Here is a 19,040-nt window from a genome sequence, read left to right as displayed (position 1 = left end):
GTTGAGGGCATCAGCCACAAGCCTGTCCTTTGCCTCATGAGAAAAGCCCCCTAGGTTTGCACCAATGACAATCTTTACACTAAGATAAGGTAGGTGAGGTAATCTCTTATGTGGGATCAACTTCTGTTCATGAAAAACAAGCTTTTGAGCTACCCGGAGCTTGTCTTCTTTGGATCTGAGAAATATCTTTTTCCCAGGTACCTTTCCCAGACCCACAGAAAAGCTCTGTGCAAGCATGTCTCATTCACCAACAGAAGTTAGTCCAATAAAAGATATTATTTTACCCACCTTGTCTCATTAATATCCTGGGGCCAACACAGCTACAACAACACTGCAAACAGACTTCTCATGTGAGTAATAGGAAATTTGTCCTAGCAGCGGTGTATTTCAAGTAGAAATATCAATGATTACTTTGTGAAGTACTTCAATGGCCATGTCAGAGATCAAGGTGCCATGAGAAATGAGTAGGTTTAGCTTTTCCTCATTCTCAATAAAACTGTCATTGTCACATTCACATTGTGGATTTTGATTCTCATTCTCAGCATTCATGGTATTTTCCCATTCATGTTTGAGTTTCACATTCTTTGTGGATTCCTAAGAAAAACAAAACTGAACAAACCTGCCACGACGCTTCTACTTTTACAGAACTTTTTAGTTTGTAGGTATTGCTTGCATCATCTGTTTCATAGGGAAAGCATATTCAGGTTTTTTTTACTTTTTAAAAAAACTTGCATGCTTTACCACACTTTGTGGGTATTGTTTATATTCCAGAAACTGACCTCTACTGAAAAAGGCACACTTACAATGGTGTAGTCTGGCTAGGATCCACAGAACCAAGTCAATTAAGCTTTGGAACAGAACCCCACGCTATTCAAAATATGATATTGAGAGTTTTAAAGATTAAAGATCAATGGCCAGTGATCAGAAGGCAATTGATCTACAGCAGATTGAGGGAAGTGAGTATTCCCCTCTATTTGGCACTGGTGAGGCCACACCTGGAGTGTTGTGTCCAATTTTGGTTCCCCCCACTACAGATGGGATGTGGACAAATTGGAGAGGGTTCAGAGGAGGGCAATGATTAGGGGCCTGGGGCACATGACTTACAAGGGGAGGCAGAGGGAACTGGGGTTATTTAGTCTGCAGAAGAGAAGAGTGAGAGGGGATTTGATAGCAACCTTCAACTAGTTGAAGGGGGGTTCCAAAGAGGATGGAGCTAGGCTGTTCTCAGTGGTGGCAGAGGACAGAACAAGAAGCAATGATCTCAAGTTGCAGTGGGGGAGGTCTAGGTTAGATATTAGGAAACACCATTTAACTAGGAGAGTGGTGAAGCACTGGAATGGGTTACCTAGGGAGGTGGTGGAATCTCCATCCTTACAGGTTTTTAAGGTCAGGCTTGACAAAGCCCTGCCTGGGATGATTTAGTTGGTGTTGGTCATGCTTTGAGCAGAGGGTTGGGACTAGATGACCTCCCGAGGTCTCTTCCAACCCTAATATTCTATGATTCTATGAATGCAGAAGGCAGCAAACAAGCAGCAGTTTGAACATGAACAAAGAATGACATATCTGTGATTGCAGGAACTAGAAGCTAAGGCAAAAGTGGACAGACTTAAGCTGCAACTCAAGAGAAAAAATCAGTGCCCTAATCCTGCACCACTAAAATCAATGAAGTCAATGGGAGCTTTGCCACTGACTTCAACAGACATCAGGTGTCAAACACAGAACTCCTTGTCTGCTGTTGAACTTAGTTAGCATTGAAACAATGATGTCTAAGATGGCAGTTTCTGTGGTGTAAACAGGCCCCTAGACATGATATTATTGAAGTAGTCAACACTACAGCACAAGTGTTGTAATCTATTCTGTTACTAATGAAACTGCAATTCAAGAATAAAACGAAGTCACACAATTCTCTTGTGCTCAACTCCAGGCTATGGAATGATAGGAAAATGAACATGCAGAAGGAAAGGCACAAACACTTGCATTCCTGCAGTATTGTCAATTAATTACATAGTTCAGCAGTTCACAACATCAATGAAAGGCAGTGCTAAGAACTATGAACATCCTGGAGAAGTCCGGTCATTCCATCTTTACTAAGAGCATAGAATGTGAGCAGACATTTAGGGCAGGGTTTTCAAATACTCAGTGCTAAACATCAACGAGAACAGAGTTAAGCCAATGCTGAATACTTTTGCTCGTTGACTTGAAAATTAGCAAAGCTAGGCCAATGCTGAGGAGGGTAGAGCTGGTCAAGGTTTTTTTGAATAAATATTTGTTGGAAAATACCAGTTCACCAAAATCAAAACTTTTTGCAGGAAAGGGTCAGTTTCAATGAGCTTTCTGTTTAGAAAAAAAATTCAAAAAATTGTTGAAATATCCTGTTCTGATATTTTCAAAATGAAGATATTTTCGGTTCAAAATGATTTTTTGTTTCTAAATGAAAGTTAATTTATAGCTAACACTGTAAAAAAAAGAAGAAAAAAAGGTTGAAAACTAAACAAAGATTTTTGACATAATCAAAATGAAGCAATTCAATTGCCCCAGACTGGATTTTTTTTTCCAGGTTTACAATTTTTGTTGTTCTTGAGATTTCAGCTTTTTGGCCTGATTTGGGATGGGAAAATTGTTTCCCCCCAGCTCTAATGTTCAGTGGTATTGAAAACCCTACCCTTATTATTACATATAATATCTTATCATAACAATATTCATTTAAATATCAGAGGGATAGCCGCGTTAGTCTGTATCCACAAAAACAATGTAGAGTTCATTGGTACCTTAAAGATTAACAAATTTATTTGGGCATAAGGTTCTGTGGTTTGTTTTTTTTTAGCCCACGAAAGCTTATGCTCAAATAAATGTGTTAGTTTTTAAGGTGCCACCAGAGTCCTCGTTGGTTTTATTCATTTAAACATTCCAATAATAGCCTAAACATTTGGGATCCTTCACAAGCCCACAACACACTTGGGCTATTGGCTATCTGGCCCTGCTGCTCACACTCTTCCTACAGCACTGGAAAGGTCTGTTTGTCAGCGTATCAAGTGAATGTGTAGAGACTTATCTATTTCTATATTAAGCCAATGTTTATGTATCTTTCACACTAGTGAGACATGATTCATAGTCACATGAAAGTGCTCAATTCTGTTTAGTGGCAGCTGGTAAACATGTCAAAAAATTAAAACAAAACAAAAAATGAAAGGTGATTAAATAATAAATGTAAACAGTGTTTATGATTTCAAATACATTGTAACTTATGTACCACGAATATTCAGTAAATTCAAAAGTCAGAGCTGTACATATTAAGCCCTCTGCCCCCCACAAATACAGAAGTCAAACTCCACCTACAGGCATGATATCTGTAACCTGTGCAGCACCCCAGAAGTGTGCTAAGAGCAGTAGAAAAAGGTACTAACCAAATTTCATTTGACCTGTAAGACAGAGCGCTCTCTATTGTCATTCCTGGGGTAACAAGTTTTTTTTGAAATCCACAGCCCTTATGGCATCTTGAAGTATCTGTAACTCTAAGTGCACAAACGAACAAAAAGCGCACACCTCTCTCCCTACTGATCTAACCCTCTCTCCTCTCTTCCTTCTTCTTCCCCACAATGGGATGAATCTTCCCCTGGTGTCCTTGTAGTGTCTGTTCAACACAGAATGCAATCTGATTGAAGTGTTTAGTTTCCCTGAACACTATGGGGTTATTCAAGTGAACAGGGGAGGCAGGATCCAACCTTTATACTGCAAGTTTCTTAGCTCAGGGACTTTATTTTATTTCAAAGTCTCAATAGTGCCATATGATACATAGCATACTAGCTGTGCTGGTTGTTGTGAAAATTCAGCTGCTATTTATTTATTTTGTTCTTGTAATTCAGGTCAGTGTTGCCTATCAGATGGATAGGGTCCCCTTTTAATACCTGCATCAGTCAAAATAAATATATACAATAAAAGTGAATATGCAGACAATAAATAATTCATGGAAAATTGATACAGTAGGAAAGGAGGGAAACTGCAAATAAAACAGAGGGAAAAAAACCCCAAGACAGACCAACTGAGCAAGGAAATCCACCACTGCCCTCAAAGAGAATTTGTCACTATTAGCTAAAATAAGATCATAATTTGCAAGGGATTAAGATTTCACACACAACTGACAAAACAAACTGCTACTTGCAGATAATAAACCTACACTACTGAAGGACAAAGACTGGTACAGAATTATGCACAAAGGAGTGGGAGGTTTACAAGAAGAGAAATGTTTCAGCCTAGTAGACTGAAAATGTAACATACTAGCCAAGAAAAGGCTAAAACCACCACCTTGAAAACAAGCTGTAATAAGCTACTGACAGAAAGCAAAAAGGGTACAGAAAAGAAGTATTTATATAAATGGTGGGCCAAATTCTGGCCCTGACCCAGGCGTAGCCTAAGCTTGCAGAGGTGAAACTCATGCTGGGGAAATATGCACATGGGCACAAGAAACAAGGGGGTGAAATTCTGATTCCATAGAAGTTAATAATCCTGGTTTTCAACCCAGGACTGTGTATAATGTCAGGTTTTGACATAACAGTATGATGAGTTATTGGTCATCTAGTAATAACTTAGGCAATATTTGCCAGATATATGTTTAGAGTTATTTACCTTTCATTTGATGAATAAACATTTGAAATTAAAGCCCCTTGATTTGACTTTTGGTGACTGTTGAACTTGGATTAATCATTGATAGGACTATGATTTTCTCATGGAGGCAATGGAAGCTATGGAGCCACCATGGGCAGCTGGGGTACCCCAGAGCTCTGAGCTGTCCCAGCTGGCCGGGGTGCCCCAGAGCGCTGAGCCGCCACGGGAGGCTGGGTTTATTCTCAGGGTTTATGCCAGTGGAATGAATTTGGCCCAGAATCCTCATTTCTCCCTCTCTCTTTGGCAACTGGACAAAATCCATCTGACAATAAAAGAGGAGTCTGTGATGCCAGGCACTTTCATCAGCATCAGAGCCAACTGGAAGCTTATTTCACTGCATGTCGCTGCATTTCTCCAAGCCACATCACACCTGGGTTCTCTAAGTCTCTAGACAATCGCAATAAATGAGTCGAGTCCAAATGGCTTTCATTCTCTCTATTGGGACTTCCTCAATAACGGATTTTTCTCCACTCTCCCAGTGATATTTGTTGGATCAGGAGTTGAACTAATAAGGGCTAACACCTATGTTTAGGGCCTAATTTACAGAAATGCTGAGCACTCAGCTGCAAATGAATCAATGGGAGCTGTGCTTTGAATATATAAAGTGCTATAAGAATGCTGAACTATGAAAAATCAGTGTCTCAAGCCTGGTACTGTCACTCTGGCCTTAAGTTTCTGTGCCTCAGTTTCCCACCTGTACAATGTGGATAATAGTACTTTCCCACCTCACAGGGATGCTGTGAAGATGAATCCATTAACATTTGTGAAGCACTCAGCATCAATAATGATGAGCACCATAGAAATACCCAGGAGGAAATTCATTATGTATTCTGTGAGAGATTTGGATGAAGTGTGGTAATTAAAGCCTGGGGCCGCACACTGAATGATTAAGATAAAAAGAAATACTGCACATTTCCCAAAGAAAGAATGCCCATTGAGGGAGTGCTGCCCATTCTGTGCACTGAGGGCTTGATTCTTCTGTCACTCAAGTCAATTGAAAAACTCCTATTAACTTCAGTGGTGCAGGATCAAGCCTAGAGGGAAGAAGGGCTCCTGCAGGAAAGATAGTCTGTAATCTTGTAATTAAAGGCTGTATCATAGTGCACATGCACAAAGAGGCTGAATGAAGATTGTATAAAGAACCTTAATTGTGACATTTCTGAACTTTTTAAAGCTTAGCTTTGCAACCTAAACAACATTCTTTTAATATATAAATTACATTAATAAATCTATTGCCATAGCACTAATCACAATCAGACAGCATGAAGGCACGGACCCTCTTCCAAGGAGTTTGCAGTCTGGGAAGCCAAGGGTTGGGGGAAAGAAATGAAATCGTTTTATATGGTCTCCCTATCAATCAGTTCAATTCTGCTCTCCCATTCATGTATTCTCTGCTTCCTGTTGCCCAAACAATTACATTCTGTCCCCAGATTCCATTTCTTCCTCCCCTTCCCAACATCATATGCTTACTTCAGAGGCCCAGGCAGCTCATTTCCAAAATTTCCCTTAGCTGGCATGGAATCAGGTAGATCTGAGGGAAGGCTCCTAGGCTGGATGGGTAGAGGTCCACGCTGGGGTTCCTGCTGGCTTTGGGATAAAGCTGCAGTGGTTGGGTGAGGGCTCAGCAAAGCCACCCGCACAGCAATTCACACCTCTCCCTATTATTGAACAGGAAGAGGCCTGGCAGCTTCCTGCTGTTCAGCACCTCTCTCTGATTCTCATAGGTCCCTGCTGAAGGAGCAGAGTGAACCCTCAATGACAGCAGCACTATTATAGATAGCTGGGAGGCCCTGGCTGCAGCATCTCCAACTGCTTCCAGGCAGCACATCAGCAAGTATTTACTTGGACTGGAGGCAGAGTGGCCCTCTACCCAGGCACCAGTCAGCACAATATGGGAGACTGGGGGAGCACTGAGTGCCCACACTACAGGAAGAGAACACACAGCTCTCCCTCTTATTTTCCTCTGTACATCTGTTGTCTCCTATATTTGCCAACATGCCTCCACTTGCCTTGTCCATGTCTCTGGCTAGAAATTTCAACCTGAACCCAGCTCACTGCCTGCCTGTAAAGAGACATGGCCCTATTTTCTTATAATTCCCTTTTAACTTTTTTCTACCTTGTTGTAGATATGAGCTATTGACAGACAAACATTCATCTGTTACAGTTCTCTTAGAAACTCATAATCTGGCTGTCTGGACAACTCTGAAAAACAAAAAGTTTTTGTATGACCTACATACACACCATCATAAATAAACCATTTAACATCTGGTAACAATTCACATTCGTTCTAAAATTTTGCAGCACTACTGTGGGAAGATTTTTTGAAAAACAAATCTGATTGCAGTAATTATCAAATATGCAACAGTAAAACTATAAAACATAGTTTCCAAACCATCAGAACTAAAAACTGATCAGTGCTGCATCTCAAACATTACAGGAGGACAAAGCTACCCCTTTTGATATTCTGATAGAGTCTTACAAAATTTTCTCCCTGCATGTCAAAAGAACGTCAATCCTGTGAAAAGAAAAACATACCTTCTCCTATATAAAAAACCCTAAAAACTGATCTTGCCTTTTGACATGAGACGAAAGCATCCTCCAAGGAAGATGAAAAACTCAGGAAGCAATGGGTGTTGGATGTATTTAATGCTTTATATCTCTCCAGACAAAAGGGATATTTGTTATTATACATTAAAAAAAAGTATCATCTGCCATGCAGTGATCTTCCTTAGGCAGAAAAAAGGCAGAGTTCTTATACTGGCTAGAAAAACAACAATAGACCAAATTATGCTTATACATATGTTCCAAATGAACAATCACAGGTCTTTTTAAAGACTCAAATTGACTAATTTCTAGGGATGCAGCTGGCCAGGGTATCATGAGACGAGATTCTAGTAATTTCTTTAGACAGACCTGGCAGGGTAAATGGCAGAGAAAAAAATGAAATGCCTTTCAAAGCAAATTGCTAAGGCAGGACTAGGAGATAATCATACCTGTGCCTGTAATGGACAGCAGAACATTCGTTTATTTTATATACATATTTTTTTTCTTCCATTCACTGTGCTTTTGTTAAAAGCACTAGTGCACTGGAGAAATCTCTCTGCTCATGGACCAATTAGCTTCTAGTTGATAGGAGCAAGAAGTACATATACAATTGTATGGACCATGAATCACCTGTTCATACAAGATCCTTTAATTTCAAAACGGCAATACAAATCACCCTAACTGATTAATGGCACACTAGAAATTAACCTACACCTTCTTTGGGAGGCAGCAGAAGTGATAATTAGGGGGAAATGATTTCCCTAGCTTCCTGGAGATAAAATTTAGCTCAGACACAAGTGAAAGAGCTTTATGGCCAATTAGCACATTTGGAAAACATCCACAGACTGATTTCTAATCAAGACATTCCCAGAGAGATATTGAAACTTAGCAGAAACAAACAAGCCAAACCTGGAATAAGAAAAACAACAAGATTTCATTATGAGAAATCCAACAATGCCTTAGTATGTTTTGGAAAAGAACAGAAATAAACTTGATATGTCTTCCTTCCTCAGTTACAACACTTCAAACACAGGATGGTAGTCTGATACACAAAAATGATCAGATACAAGTTACTTCCTTAGATTCTATGAGAAGCTTTATAATTTAGAACAGTCAACTAACATATCCACAAACTGATTAGAATACTTAAAAAATTCCTGTCCAAGAAAACTGAGGGAGACAAAGGAAACTGAAGCTAGCAATGTTTTAAAATCTTTAGACTTAGGAAAAGCTTGTAGCCCTGATGAGACTGCAACACAGTTTGATGAAATCCTTGCCGCAAATTCCTCTCCTTGCTGAAGCTTTTAATTGTTCATTTAAAGCATACAGTTCCAGTTTTGATGTTAAATTCTAATATCACCTGGTGCCTCAAAGAGAATAAACTATCAGAAGAATGTTCTCACTACAAACTCCATTTTATTCCTTCAAAATTAAATGTCATAGGATCATACACCAAATGGCCATGGAGGAGTCTCCATCACAGGCAATTTTTAAATCAAGATTGGATGTTTTTCTAGCAGATATGCTTTATCAAACAAGCATTAGTGTGGGGCACTTCTATAGCCTATGTGACACAGGAAGTCGAGTAGATGATCACACTGGTGCCTTGTGGCTTTGGAATCTATGAATCTATTCCTCCACATTGCTGGTGGATGTATGGCAACAGGGTATTCAGCAATATCATTAGCAGCGGCCATATCCCCAAATCCAAAGTTTTTGTAACTCGAACAAAGGTAATTATAAAAATCACAGATCTAGATATAACTCTAGATCTTTCAGCCTACTTACTACGGGCTTTCCTGCAAATATCCTCTGGTGGGGCAACATAGAGATACCTGTTCTTGGCTAATTATGACAAAATTTTAAATGCAAATGTACAGATTCCATCTCTATAACTGGCTGGCTTGAAAGAATCTGATACATTCTAATCATGGAGAAATGAACCCTTCTCTCAAAGGGTATGTCTACTCTTTGAGCTGGGGGTGCAATCCCCAGCTCAAAAAGACATATCTGTGATAGCTCTGATTGAGTTAGTGTGCTAACTTTGTAGCGACTGCACCCTGAGCAGGAGGACAGGCTAACTTTCCCAAATACATGCCTAGCATTTTGGATGAGTTGAAGTGGCTAGCCCCTCTTGCCACTCAAGCTACTGGGCTATGCTAGTTGTGATACAATAAATCCAATCTGAGAGAAGAGAAACTCCATTGCTTCACTAGCTGCTAACATATTTTAGAAAATGTTTGAGTCTCGCACTGGTTGACATCGAGATTCTTCTCATAGTCTTAATGGAATAAATATCATGGTAATATGACATATTTGCAATTGCTATTATATTGTAATCAGACTTTAGAATGGCTCAAAAGTGATCTCTTTTACCAAAACAAGAATTTCATTAATATTTCTCTTGTTCCATATCTAATCATCAGATTAAAAGAAACTTCATAAAATACAAATTAACAGTTTTCAGTTGGAAAAATATTCTTCACTTCTTTTCTTAAGACACAGGGATAGTCTTAAGTACATGCTTAAGCTTAAGCATATGCTTAAGCGCTTTGCTAAATTAGTGCCTTGAACAATTGCTGATTTCCGCATTTCAGAGGTGGCTGATAGGATTCATATAAAGAGTTTGCTTTTCAATTTAAAATTATATCTGAAATTTAAAAAAAAAACAAAAAACCCACCACTTCTAGTAGATATTTTTACATAACTGTTCTACTTTTGCTTCAAGTAACACCTAAGATTACTAAAACTGAAAGAGATTTAAAACATTCTCTATTTTTACAGTTTATTTGTACATTTGACATTTTCCATCTAGTCAGTTTCATTGTTTCTCATGAACCGTCAGCAAGTTGCCCCTGCTTGGTTGGTTAGAACACTTTTTTAAAATATAAAATTGATTGTGAAAGCAGGGTCTCAGAGACAGGTGTAGTACCTGAAGTTACATTTAACTTACATTTTTGAAATTGACTAGATTTCAGACAGGACAGTGTACTTTTCAGTTTCTAAAGAGCTTTAGAATACTTCACAATGAAATGCATGATGTATATGTGAGAGATCATTGTAACATACATTGCAGTTAACAAAAAAAATCAGATAACAAAGCAGTCGCTCATTATAGAACAGGTTGCATCTTGCCATCAATTGCATGGGGAACCCCCACTGAAGTCACTGGGGTTTTGCATAGAAATTGATGGCAGGATTTGGCAAAAGTTACGTCAATACCATTGACATGTTATTTTATTTGTTTCACTATTCCTCAAAAGAGAAGAATATCTCATCCCAGAGTGCAATCATTCTTTCAGGTTGCATTGCCTACCATTAGCATGGTTGCGATGACTTAAAATTGTAATCACATGGCCACCATTTTACCACTTACAAACTGCCAATATCTGCTCCATCTAAAGTGATAAAAGAGTTTTTGGAAGATGAATGAAAACTCTGAGCCAAGGTAAGCTGAAGAATTATAGGGTATCACCATTAAACAAATAGATTTAGTTTTACACATATTTCATTTGTGTCTATGAAGTAACAGCATTTTAAGTGAAAGAAAAGAGTTATGCTAATGTAGCAGTCAATGGTATAATAACGTAAAGACCTTGGTCTTACCCTTTGTTTTCAAGTCGTTTAATACCTTTGATTCGGTGGGCAGTATATCGCTCACTAGTTTTATCTCAATATTTCGAGACGCCAGTTCTAGCAATTTTTCAAAAAGACGCTGGCCCTGGGGAAAATGTTAAAGGAAAGCAAGGTTAATAAAATAAAGAACTGTTTGAATTATACAGCAATAAAAAAAAGACACATATAAAAGCAAAATTATACTGGACAGTAACTGGAGTAAATAGCAGTTAGTTCACAACTATGCTGAAATCTGCCTAAAGACAGCCTCAACCCCTTTCTTGAAAAACCATTCTGAAGATCAAATTTGCCGCTCACTTATTCCAGATTGTGGTCAGTGGTGTTGCACAGGTGTAACTGATCAAATTTGGCCCTCAGTTCTTAATACTGCATAAACAGTTTAGGATTTAATTTCCTTGGTTTAAATAAAACAGAGAGAAAGGCAAAATAAGAACAGCAGGCTTTTAAAAACAAGTTGAAATGCCTCCTCCAAATTATAGGGAAGCCACAGGTTTGCTATTACAGTAAACAGTTGTTTAGTTTTTACTTGTGTTACATATAAAACCACTGCCTAGCTCCTGTCTCAGCACAGAGCTCACAGAAACTCTATGAAACAATTGGGCTCTGCTGCTATGAATCCACCAGTGCATCTTAAATGCAGAAACTGCCCCGACTGAAATAGCTTCTAATGGGTCTGCCCAGTTCATCTCTTCTACAGGGCAGAAATCACTGACCAGCTGGATGTAATAGGAGAATCAGAAAACATTTGTATTCAAATTGCTCACTATAATTCTGTTCCGCCTTTCCTAAAATCATTAGATGGCCCTACACACAATATTCCCCAAGGACTAAAGGCATAGGTGCCAACTCTGTGGGTGCTCTGGGGCTAGAGTGCCCACCAGCAGCCCTGCGAATCAGCTCCTCTCCCACCCCTCCCAGTGTGTCCCACCTGCTGGCAGGCCACACCAATCAGCTCCTCCCCCGCCCCCTACCACCACCTGCCTGCCGTGATCAGCTGTTCAGTGGCATGCAGGAGGCACTAGGGAGAGGGGCAGAGCGAGGGCATAGTACGATCAGGGGATGGGGCAGAGATGAGAAAAGGTGGTGGGTGGGAAAAGGTGAGGCAAGGGTGGAGCCTTGAGGGAAGGGGGTGGGGACAGAACAGGGGTCAAGCACCCCCAGGGAAATGAAGAAGCTGGCACCTGTGACTAAAGGCATGATCCAACTCCCACTGAAATGAGTGGGTGTCTTTCTGCTGTCTTCAGTGGGGAGTGGATCAGTCCCTTAGCCCTTAGGGGCTCAAAGATGTTTAAGATTGAACTTCTGTGGCCTGACTGATGACTGCTGGTGCATAGCGAAAGCAGGCATCTACTCTGAACATCCTGAGCAATATTTTTACTATCAAAAGAGACCCAATAATATAACCCTAGAAAAAACAGTTTTCTTTGTCGAAATACAGTGTTTGTATTCTTAAATTGTAAAACACTGAAAATCTCAATACAGAAAACGTTAAATAAAATCCAAAAACATTTAATAAAACAGCAAAAGTCATGATGCTAACGAAGGTCATGTAGTGGCTAGAGAGTGGTAATGTGTTCACTATTAGTAAGAGTGCTAAGAATTGTTGGAGATATACATGTGACAGTGTACCCCATAAGGCTTTATGGGGTAGGGGTGCTCATAAATGTATGTATGACATAACTAGAATAGGGTTTTGCTACATGTAAAGGTTATGATCTACTGGTTATGTTCATCCTAGTTGTATGCAGGCACCATTTGTGTGTTCAGAATTAGGAACATTGGCTGTATAATTGCTTGATTTCTAAGTAGCCTTAGTTAAAACATTTGGTCACTTCTTGGGAAAGGAATGTGCAAATTAAGTGCTCAATCCAGAAGCACTTAACAGACAAAAGAGCTTGGAAGACTCCAATCCACATAAGAAGTCTACCTGAGGACATTCAAGGTAGCATGTGGGTAATGGCTGCTGCTTGCAGGTCCTGAGTCATTCATGGGCATGTGACTTGCCTATGTGATTCCAAATCTCCATTTTTGATGGATTCTACACAGGGTGAGGAGGTGGTCTCCACCCACAAGAGAAAGTCTATTTAAGCCCCTGGGAGACCCGTCCATTTTGTCTTCAGCTGGCTAAAGAAGGAACCTCTCCACCACCCCAGGATACTTAAAGGAAACTGAAACAAAGAACAGTAACTACAGGGGGTATGAATGATTGCTGGACCCAGGCTAAAAGGAGATTAGCCTGTAAAAGGGAGCATTCTGGAACTGCAGAGGATCTTATCTGTATTCAGTTTGATTAGACATAGATTTGTGCATTTTATTTTATTTTATTTTGCTTGGTGACTTACTTTGTTCTGTCTGTTACTACTTGGAACCACTTAAATACTACTTTCTGTATTTAATAAAATCACTTTTTACTTATTAGTTAACTCAGGGCTGGTCCACATTACGGGGGGGAAATCGATCTTAGATACGCAACTTCAGCTACGTGAATAATGTAGCTGAAGTCGAATATCTAAGATCGGATTACTCACCCGTCCACACCGCGCGGGATCGATGTTCACGGCTCTCTGTGTCGATTCCGGAACTCCGTTGGGATTGATGGAGTTCCGGAATCGATATAAGCATGCTCGGGGATCGATATATCGCGTCTAGATTAGACACGATATATCGATCCCCGAGCAATCGATTTTAACCCGCCGATACGGCGGGTAGTCTGGACGTGGCCTCAGAGTATGTATTAATACCTTGAGGAGCAAACAGCTGTACATATCTCTCTATAAGCGTTACAGAAGGCGAACAATTTATGAGTTTACCCTGCATAAGCTTTATACATGGTAAAACGGATTTATTTGGGTTTAGATTGCATTGGGAGCTGGGCATCTGGGTGCTAAAGACAAGCACACTTCTGTGAGCTGTTTTCAGGTAAACCTGCAGCTTTGGGGCAGGTAATTCAGACTCTGGGTCTTTGCTGAAGTAGAAAAGAATGTCTGGCTCGGCAAGATAGGGTGCTGAAGTCCTAAGCTCGCAGGGAAATCGGGTAGAAGTAGTCTTGGCACATCGGTTGGCAGCTCCCAAGGGAGTTTCTGTGATCCAACCCGTCACAATACAAATGAAAAGATTTGTCTTTTTCCTATTTGTCACTGCATGGTCTATGCTCTTGGCAGGTGCTCAGACCCACACAATGCTGAATTTAGACTCTCAAACCAACTATGAAAAACACTGAACTCTTTGTATTTAAAGCCTCTTACATCCAATACTAGTAACTAGGGGAAATTTTACAAATATTTCCTAATACAACCCAGGATTAAGTCTCTGGTTAAACTATCTTGCTTTCTTTCCATTTAATATTTCGGCCCCAGCTGGTAATGTTTCCTGAAGTGTTGATTTGTCATTTTACTGTTATTGTTCTCTGCAAAAGGACCAGGGAGAAGATCTGAAGAGTTCTGTCACTGCTGTCAGCGGCCTTGAAATGTTTCTATCAAATAAGACTCCTGATGCTGTAACTCAGGGATTTGTGAGACAATATCAGACTGCTGTGTGACTACACAACAGTCTCCAGTATCATTTCTTACATAGTCAGCTTATGAGATCTGAAAAGAAATCAGGTACCAGACCAAGTACCATGAAATTGCAGCATGCTATTATATAACCTTTATGAAACCATGCCTCTTAGGAAGCTGGCTATATTCTCTTGTATTTTGCACAACCCATTTAAACAACCTTCTGAAAAAGGCAAAGTATGATATAACAAAATATGTTTCACATGAATAAACTGTCATTCTCTGGACAGTTTTGGATCTAAATTACCAATGATCCCCAATGTCAATCCCAGCTATAGATACCCCAGGAAATGGGTGCATTAAAAGCATCACTGAATTAAAAAATCAAAGTCAAGAAATATAGCCAATTTCTTCACTCTCACCAGATGACCTGATTTCAGACTGGCTGATTTCCCTTGCTGCTGTTATCTTTATAAGCATGCATGTCTCATTCAAAATATAACAAGGGAAGTGCAAGAACAGAGAACTACATTTATTACAGCACTACAGGAAACTGAATTATTTCTCTCCTCAATAACTTGGGTATCTAAAGTTTTGACAATGCTTTACAGTTTTATCTCTCTGAAAAAGCAGAAAGTATAATCCATGCTATTTTTATTCATTTACTGTGTTAGTATTGTTAATACTTATCTAATGGCCAACCCTCTGGGTACATTTACAGCTATCAAGCATAATAAAAAAATCATAACACACTGGCAGCAGTGAATAGGAAAAAAAAATTCCTAAATTCAGCAACCAACACTTATTGTAAAACAGACACACTCTTCCAATCTTCCAGCCAGCCTTCTAAGACAAAGATGTGAGCATCACTTCTTGGCTGATGCGATTGCAGAGCCATTGGCCATGATCTTTGAAAACTCGTGGCAATCAGGGGAGGTCCCGGATGACTGGAAAAAGGCAAATATAGTGCCCATCTTTAAAAAAGGGAAGAGGGAGAACCTGGGAACTACAGACCAGTCAGCCTCACCTCAGTCCCTGGAAAAATCATGGAGCAGGTCCTCAAGGAAATCATTTTGAAGCACTTGGAGACGAGGAAGGTGATTAGGAACAGTCAACATGGATTCACCAAGGGCAAGTCATGCCTGACCAACCTGATTGCCTTCTATGATGAGATAACTGACTCTGTGAATATGGGGAAAGCAGTGGATGTGATATATCATGACTTTAGCAAAGCTTTTGATACAGTCTCCCACAGTATTCTTGCCAGCAAGATAAAAAAGTATGGATTGGATGAATAGACTATAAGGTGGACAGAAAGCTGGCTAGATTGTCGGGCTCAATGGGTAGTGATCAATGGCTCGATGTCTAATTGGAAGCCAGTATCAAGCAGAGTACCCCAGAGGCTGGTCCTCGGGCCAGTTTTGTTCAACATCTTCATTAGTGATCTGGATGATGGGATGGATTGCATCCTCAGCAAGTTTGCGGATGACACTAAACTGGGGGAAGAGGTAAATACGCTGGAGGGTAGGGATAAGCTCCAGAGTGACCTATACAAATTGGAAGATTGGGCCAAAAGAAATCTGATGAGGTTCAACAAGGACAAGTACAAAGTCCTGCACTTAGGATGGAAGAATCCCATGCACTGCTACAGGTTGGGGACCAACTGGCTAAGTAGCAGTTCTGCAGAAAAGGACCTGGGGATTACAGTGGATGAGAAGCTGGATATGAGTCAGCAGTGTGCCCTTGTTACCAAGAAGGCTAACGGCAAATTGGGCTGCATTAGTAGGAGCACTGCCAGCAAACTGAAGGAAGTGATTATTCCCCTATATTCGGCACTGGTGAGGCCACATCTGGATTATTGCGTCCAGTTTGGAGCCCCCCACTACAGAAGGAATGTGTACAAATTTGAGAGAGTCCAGCGGAGGGCAACAAAAATTATCAGGGAGCTGGTGCACATGACTTACGAGGAGAGGCTGAGGGAACTGGGCTTGTTTAGTCTGAAGAAGAGAAGAGTGAGGGGGGATTTGATAACAGCCTTCAACTACCTGAAGGCAGGTTCCAAAGAGAATGGAGCTTGGCTGTTCTCAGTGGTGGTAGAAGACAGAACAAGGAGCAATGATCTCAAGTTGCAGTTGGGGAGGTCTAGGTTGTATATTAGAAACACTATTTCACTAGGAGGATGGTGAAGCACTGGAATGGATTACCCAGGGATGTAGTGGAATCTCCATCCTTAGAGGTTTTAAGACCCTGCTTGACAAAGCCCTGGCTGGGATAATTTAGTTGGTGCTGGTCCTGCTCTGAGCAGGGGGGTTGAACTAGATGACCTCCTGAGGTCTGTTCCAACCCTAATCTTCTATGATTCTATCTTCAGCTAGACCCTCAGCCTGTCAATGGGAGCCAGGGGCTGGGCTGTTGATCAGATGATCAGAGGAAAGACAACCCCTGAGAGTAAGAAGTAGGGGAAGGGAAAGCTTGGCTACTCTGTGGCCTGTCCCAGAATGCTGCCTGGGTACTCTTTAATCTTTGCTGGCAGGTTTAGCTGGTTATTGCTGGTACATGGTGGTGGTTGTCAACATTTTTGTTTATCTGTTATGAATAAATGATTTTCAGGAGTGTCTAGAACCTGGGCTGTCACCTTCTTCTGCCCATCTTCAGACATATAACTAACTAACAAACTAAATAAATAATGTGTCAGAAAAGAAGCCACCTGACACCACCCTGTATGTGGCATGGATGTTGAAGGTACCAAAGAAAATCATCGCCGAAGGCTTCGGTACCCTCCTAGACAAACAACTCGGGGAGGAAATGTGAGGTGGAGTGGGAGAGTTTGCACACCAAATTAATCCTGACCTGGGACTTGCACATCAGCTTGATAAATGTGGGGCTGGCCACTTCTGTCACTTGAGGATGGTTGCAAAAAGCACAGCTTTCCCTCCTTTCCAGCCTTCTCCTAGTTAGTGTTAAAACAAGCACCCTTACAGGGAAAGCTGTGGCAACACAGAACCAGTTAAACACCACGCAACAGTGGATGCTGCTAACTTAACCTCACACTGAATAATATGATTATTTGCTGGAATTTTACAGTGTCATTTGTGCAGGTTTCTAGTGTGTAAACTCAATATCAAGGTATCATAACCTTAGTCCCAGATTTGGACCTTAGCGTCCAAAATATGGGGGTTAGCATGAAAACCTCCAAGCTTAGTTACCAGCTTGGACCTGGTACTTGCTGCCACCACCCAAAAAATTAGAGTGTTTTGGGGCACTCTGGTCCCCCTGGAAAACCTTCCCTGGGGACCCCAAGACCCAAATCCCTTGAGTCTCACAACAAAGGGAAATAATCCTTTTTCCCTTCCCCCCTCCAGGTGCTCCTGGAGAGATACACAGACACAAGCTCTGTGAATCCAAACAGAGTGACTCCCCCTCTCCATTCCCAGTCCTGGAAACAAAAAGCACTTTCCTCTTCACCCAGAGGAAATGCAAAATCAGGCTAGCAAATTCAACACACACACAACTCCCCCTGATTTCTTCCTCCCACCAATTCCCTGGTGAGTACAGACTCAATTTCCCTGAAGTAAAGAAAAACTCCAACAGGTCTTAAAAGAAAGCTTTATATAAAAAGAAAGAAAAATACATACAAATGGTCTCTCTGTATTAAGGTGACGAAATACAGGGTCAATTGCTTAAAAGAATATTGAATAAACAGCCTTATTCAAAAAGAATACAAATCAAAGCACTCCAGCACTTATATTCATGCAAATACCAAAGAAAAGAAACCATATAACTTACTATCTGATCTCTTTGTCCTTACACTTAGAAACAGAAGATTAGAAAACAGAACTACTTCTCCAAAGCTCAGAGAAAGCAGGCAGACAGAAAACAAAGACCTCAGACACAAAATTCCCTCCACCCAAAGTTGAAAAAATCCGGTTTCCTGATTGGTCCTCTGGTCAGGTGCTTCAGGTGAAAGAGACATTAACCCTTAGCTATCTGTTTATGACACAAGGGTGCAGATTTCTTGTGAACATAGGGCTTTATATAGTCACTAGTGTCACTAAAGTTACATCTACCCTGATTGCTGTAGTCTAGAACAATGGTCCCCAATTTATGAGCAAGCCCTTTTTGATGACATGATTAGTCCACAGAGCAAGGAAAAGTGAAAAGAAGGAAGGAATTCTGTGAGTAAGGGAAATGGCATGATCCTAAATTTGCCCCATTCCCCACTGAAAATGTGCTGGAAGCTATCCCTGAAAGTTTCCTCTGTCTAGTCCCATTGTGTCTCATAACTAAGATGGCCAGGGGGGAACTACTATTCTGTAAGTTTTGGAAGCAGTCCAGGACCTTTAGCCTTCTCCCAGAATATCTACTTCAATTCTGAGAGCACATGCAGGCTGACTCTGCAAAATCACCAATGCAGGCCCATTCCTCTCCCCAGGAACATGCAGCTTTCTGCTGAGAGGGTGAAAGAAAAGGTGAGCTGGAATCAGCGGAAGAAAAATATACACAACATTTCACCACAAGATGTTCACTTGAATTTCTACACTGTAGAAGTCTGTACCAGCACAAAACATTGTAGAATCATATTTTACAGCTGAACAACCCCGTACTATCAGCATTATACTCTTAGACCTTAGAGTGCAGCACGCTGTAATTTGAGGTGTCAGTAGGAATATATTTATTTAGATTTATAAAGAACAAACCAAA

General features: G+C 40.6%; 1 protein-coding gene across 2 annotated transcripts in view; it reads right to left on the bottom strand.

Moving 5' to 3' along the window:
• PLD5 (phospholipase D family member 5) overlaps positions 1-19,040 on the bottom strand; it is a 230,082-nt gene that overhangs the window by 101,012 nt on the left and 110,030 nt on the right. For both annotated transcript variants that reach the window (XM_050950429.1, XM_050950430.1), the window contains one exon: positions 10,813-10,927. In XM_050950429.1, coding sequence (XP_050806386.1) covers positions 10,813-10,927 — 115 coding nt within the window. The remainder of the gene's footprint in view (positions 1-10,812; positions 10,928-19,040) is intronic.

Source organism: Gopherus flavomarginatus, chromosome 4 (genome assembly GCF_025201925.1).
Source record: "Gopherus flavomarginatus isolate rGopFla2 chromosome 4, rGopFla2.mat.asm, whole genome shotgun sequence".
NCBI classification, from domain to species: domain Eukaryota; kingdom Metazoa; phylum Chordata; order Testudines; family Testudinidae; genus Gopherus; species Gopherus flavomarginatus.
This window is presented reverse-complemented; position numbering and strand designations above follow the sequence as displayed.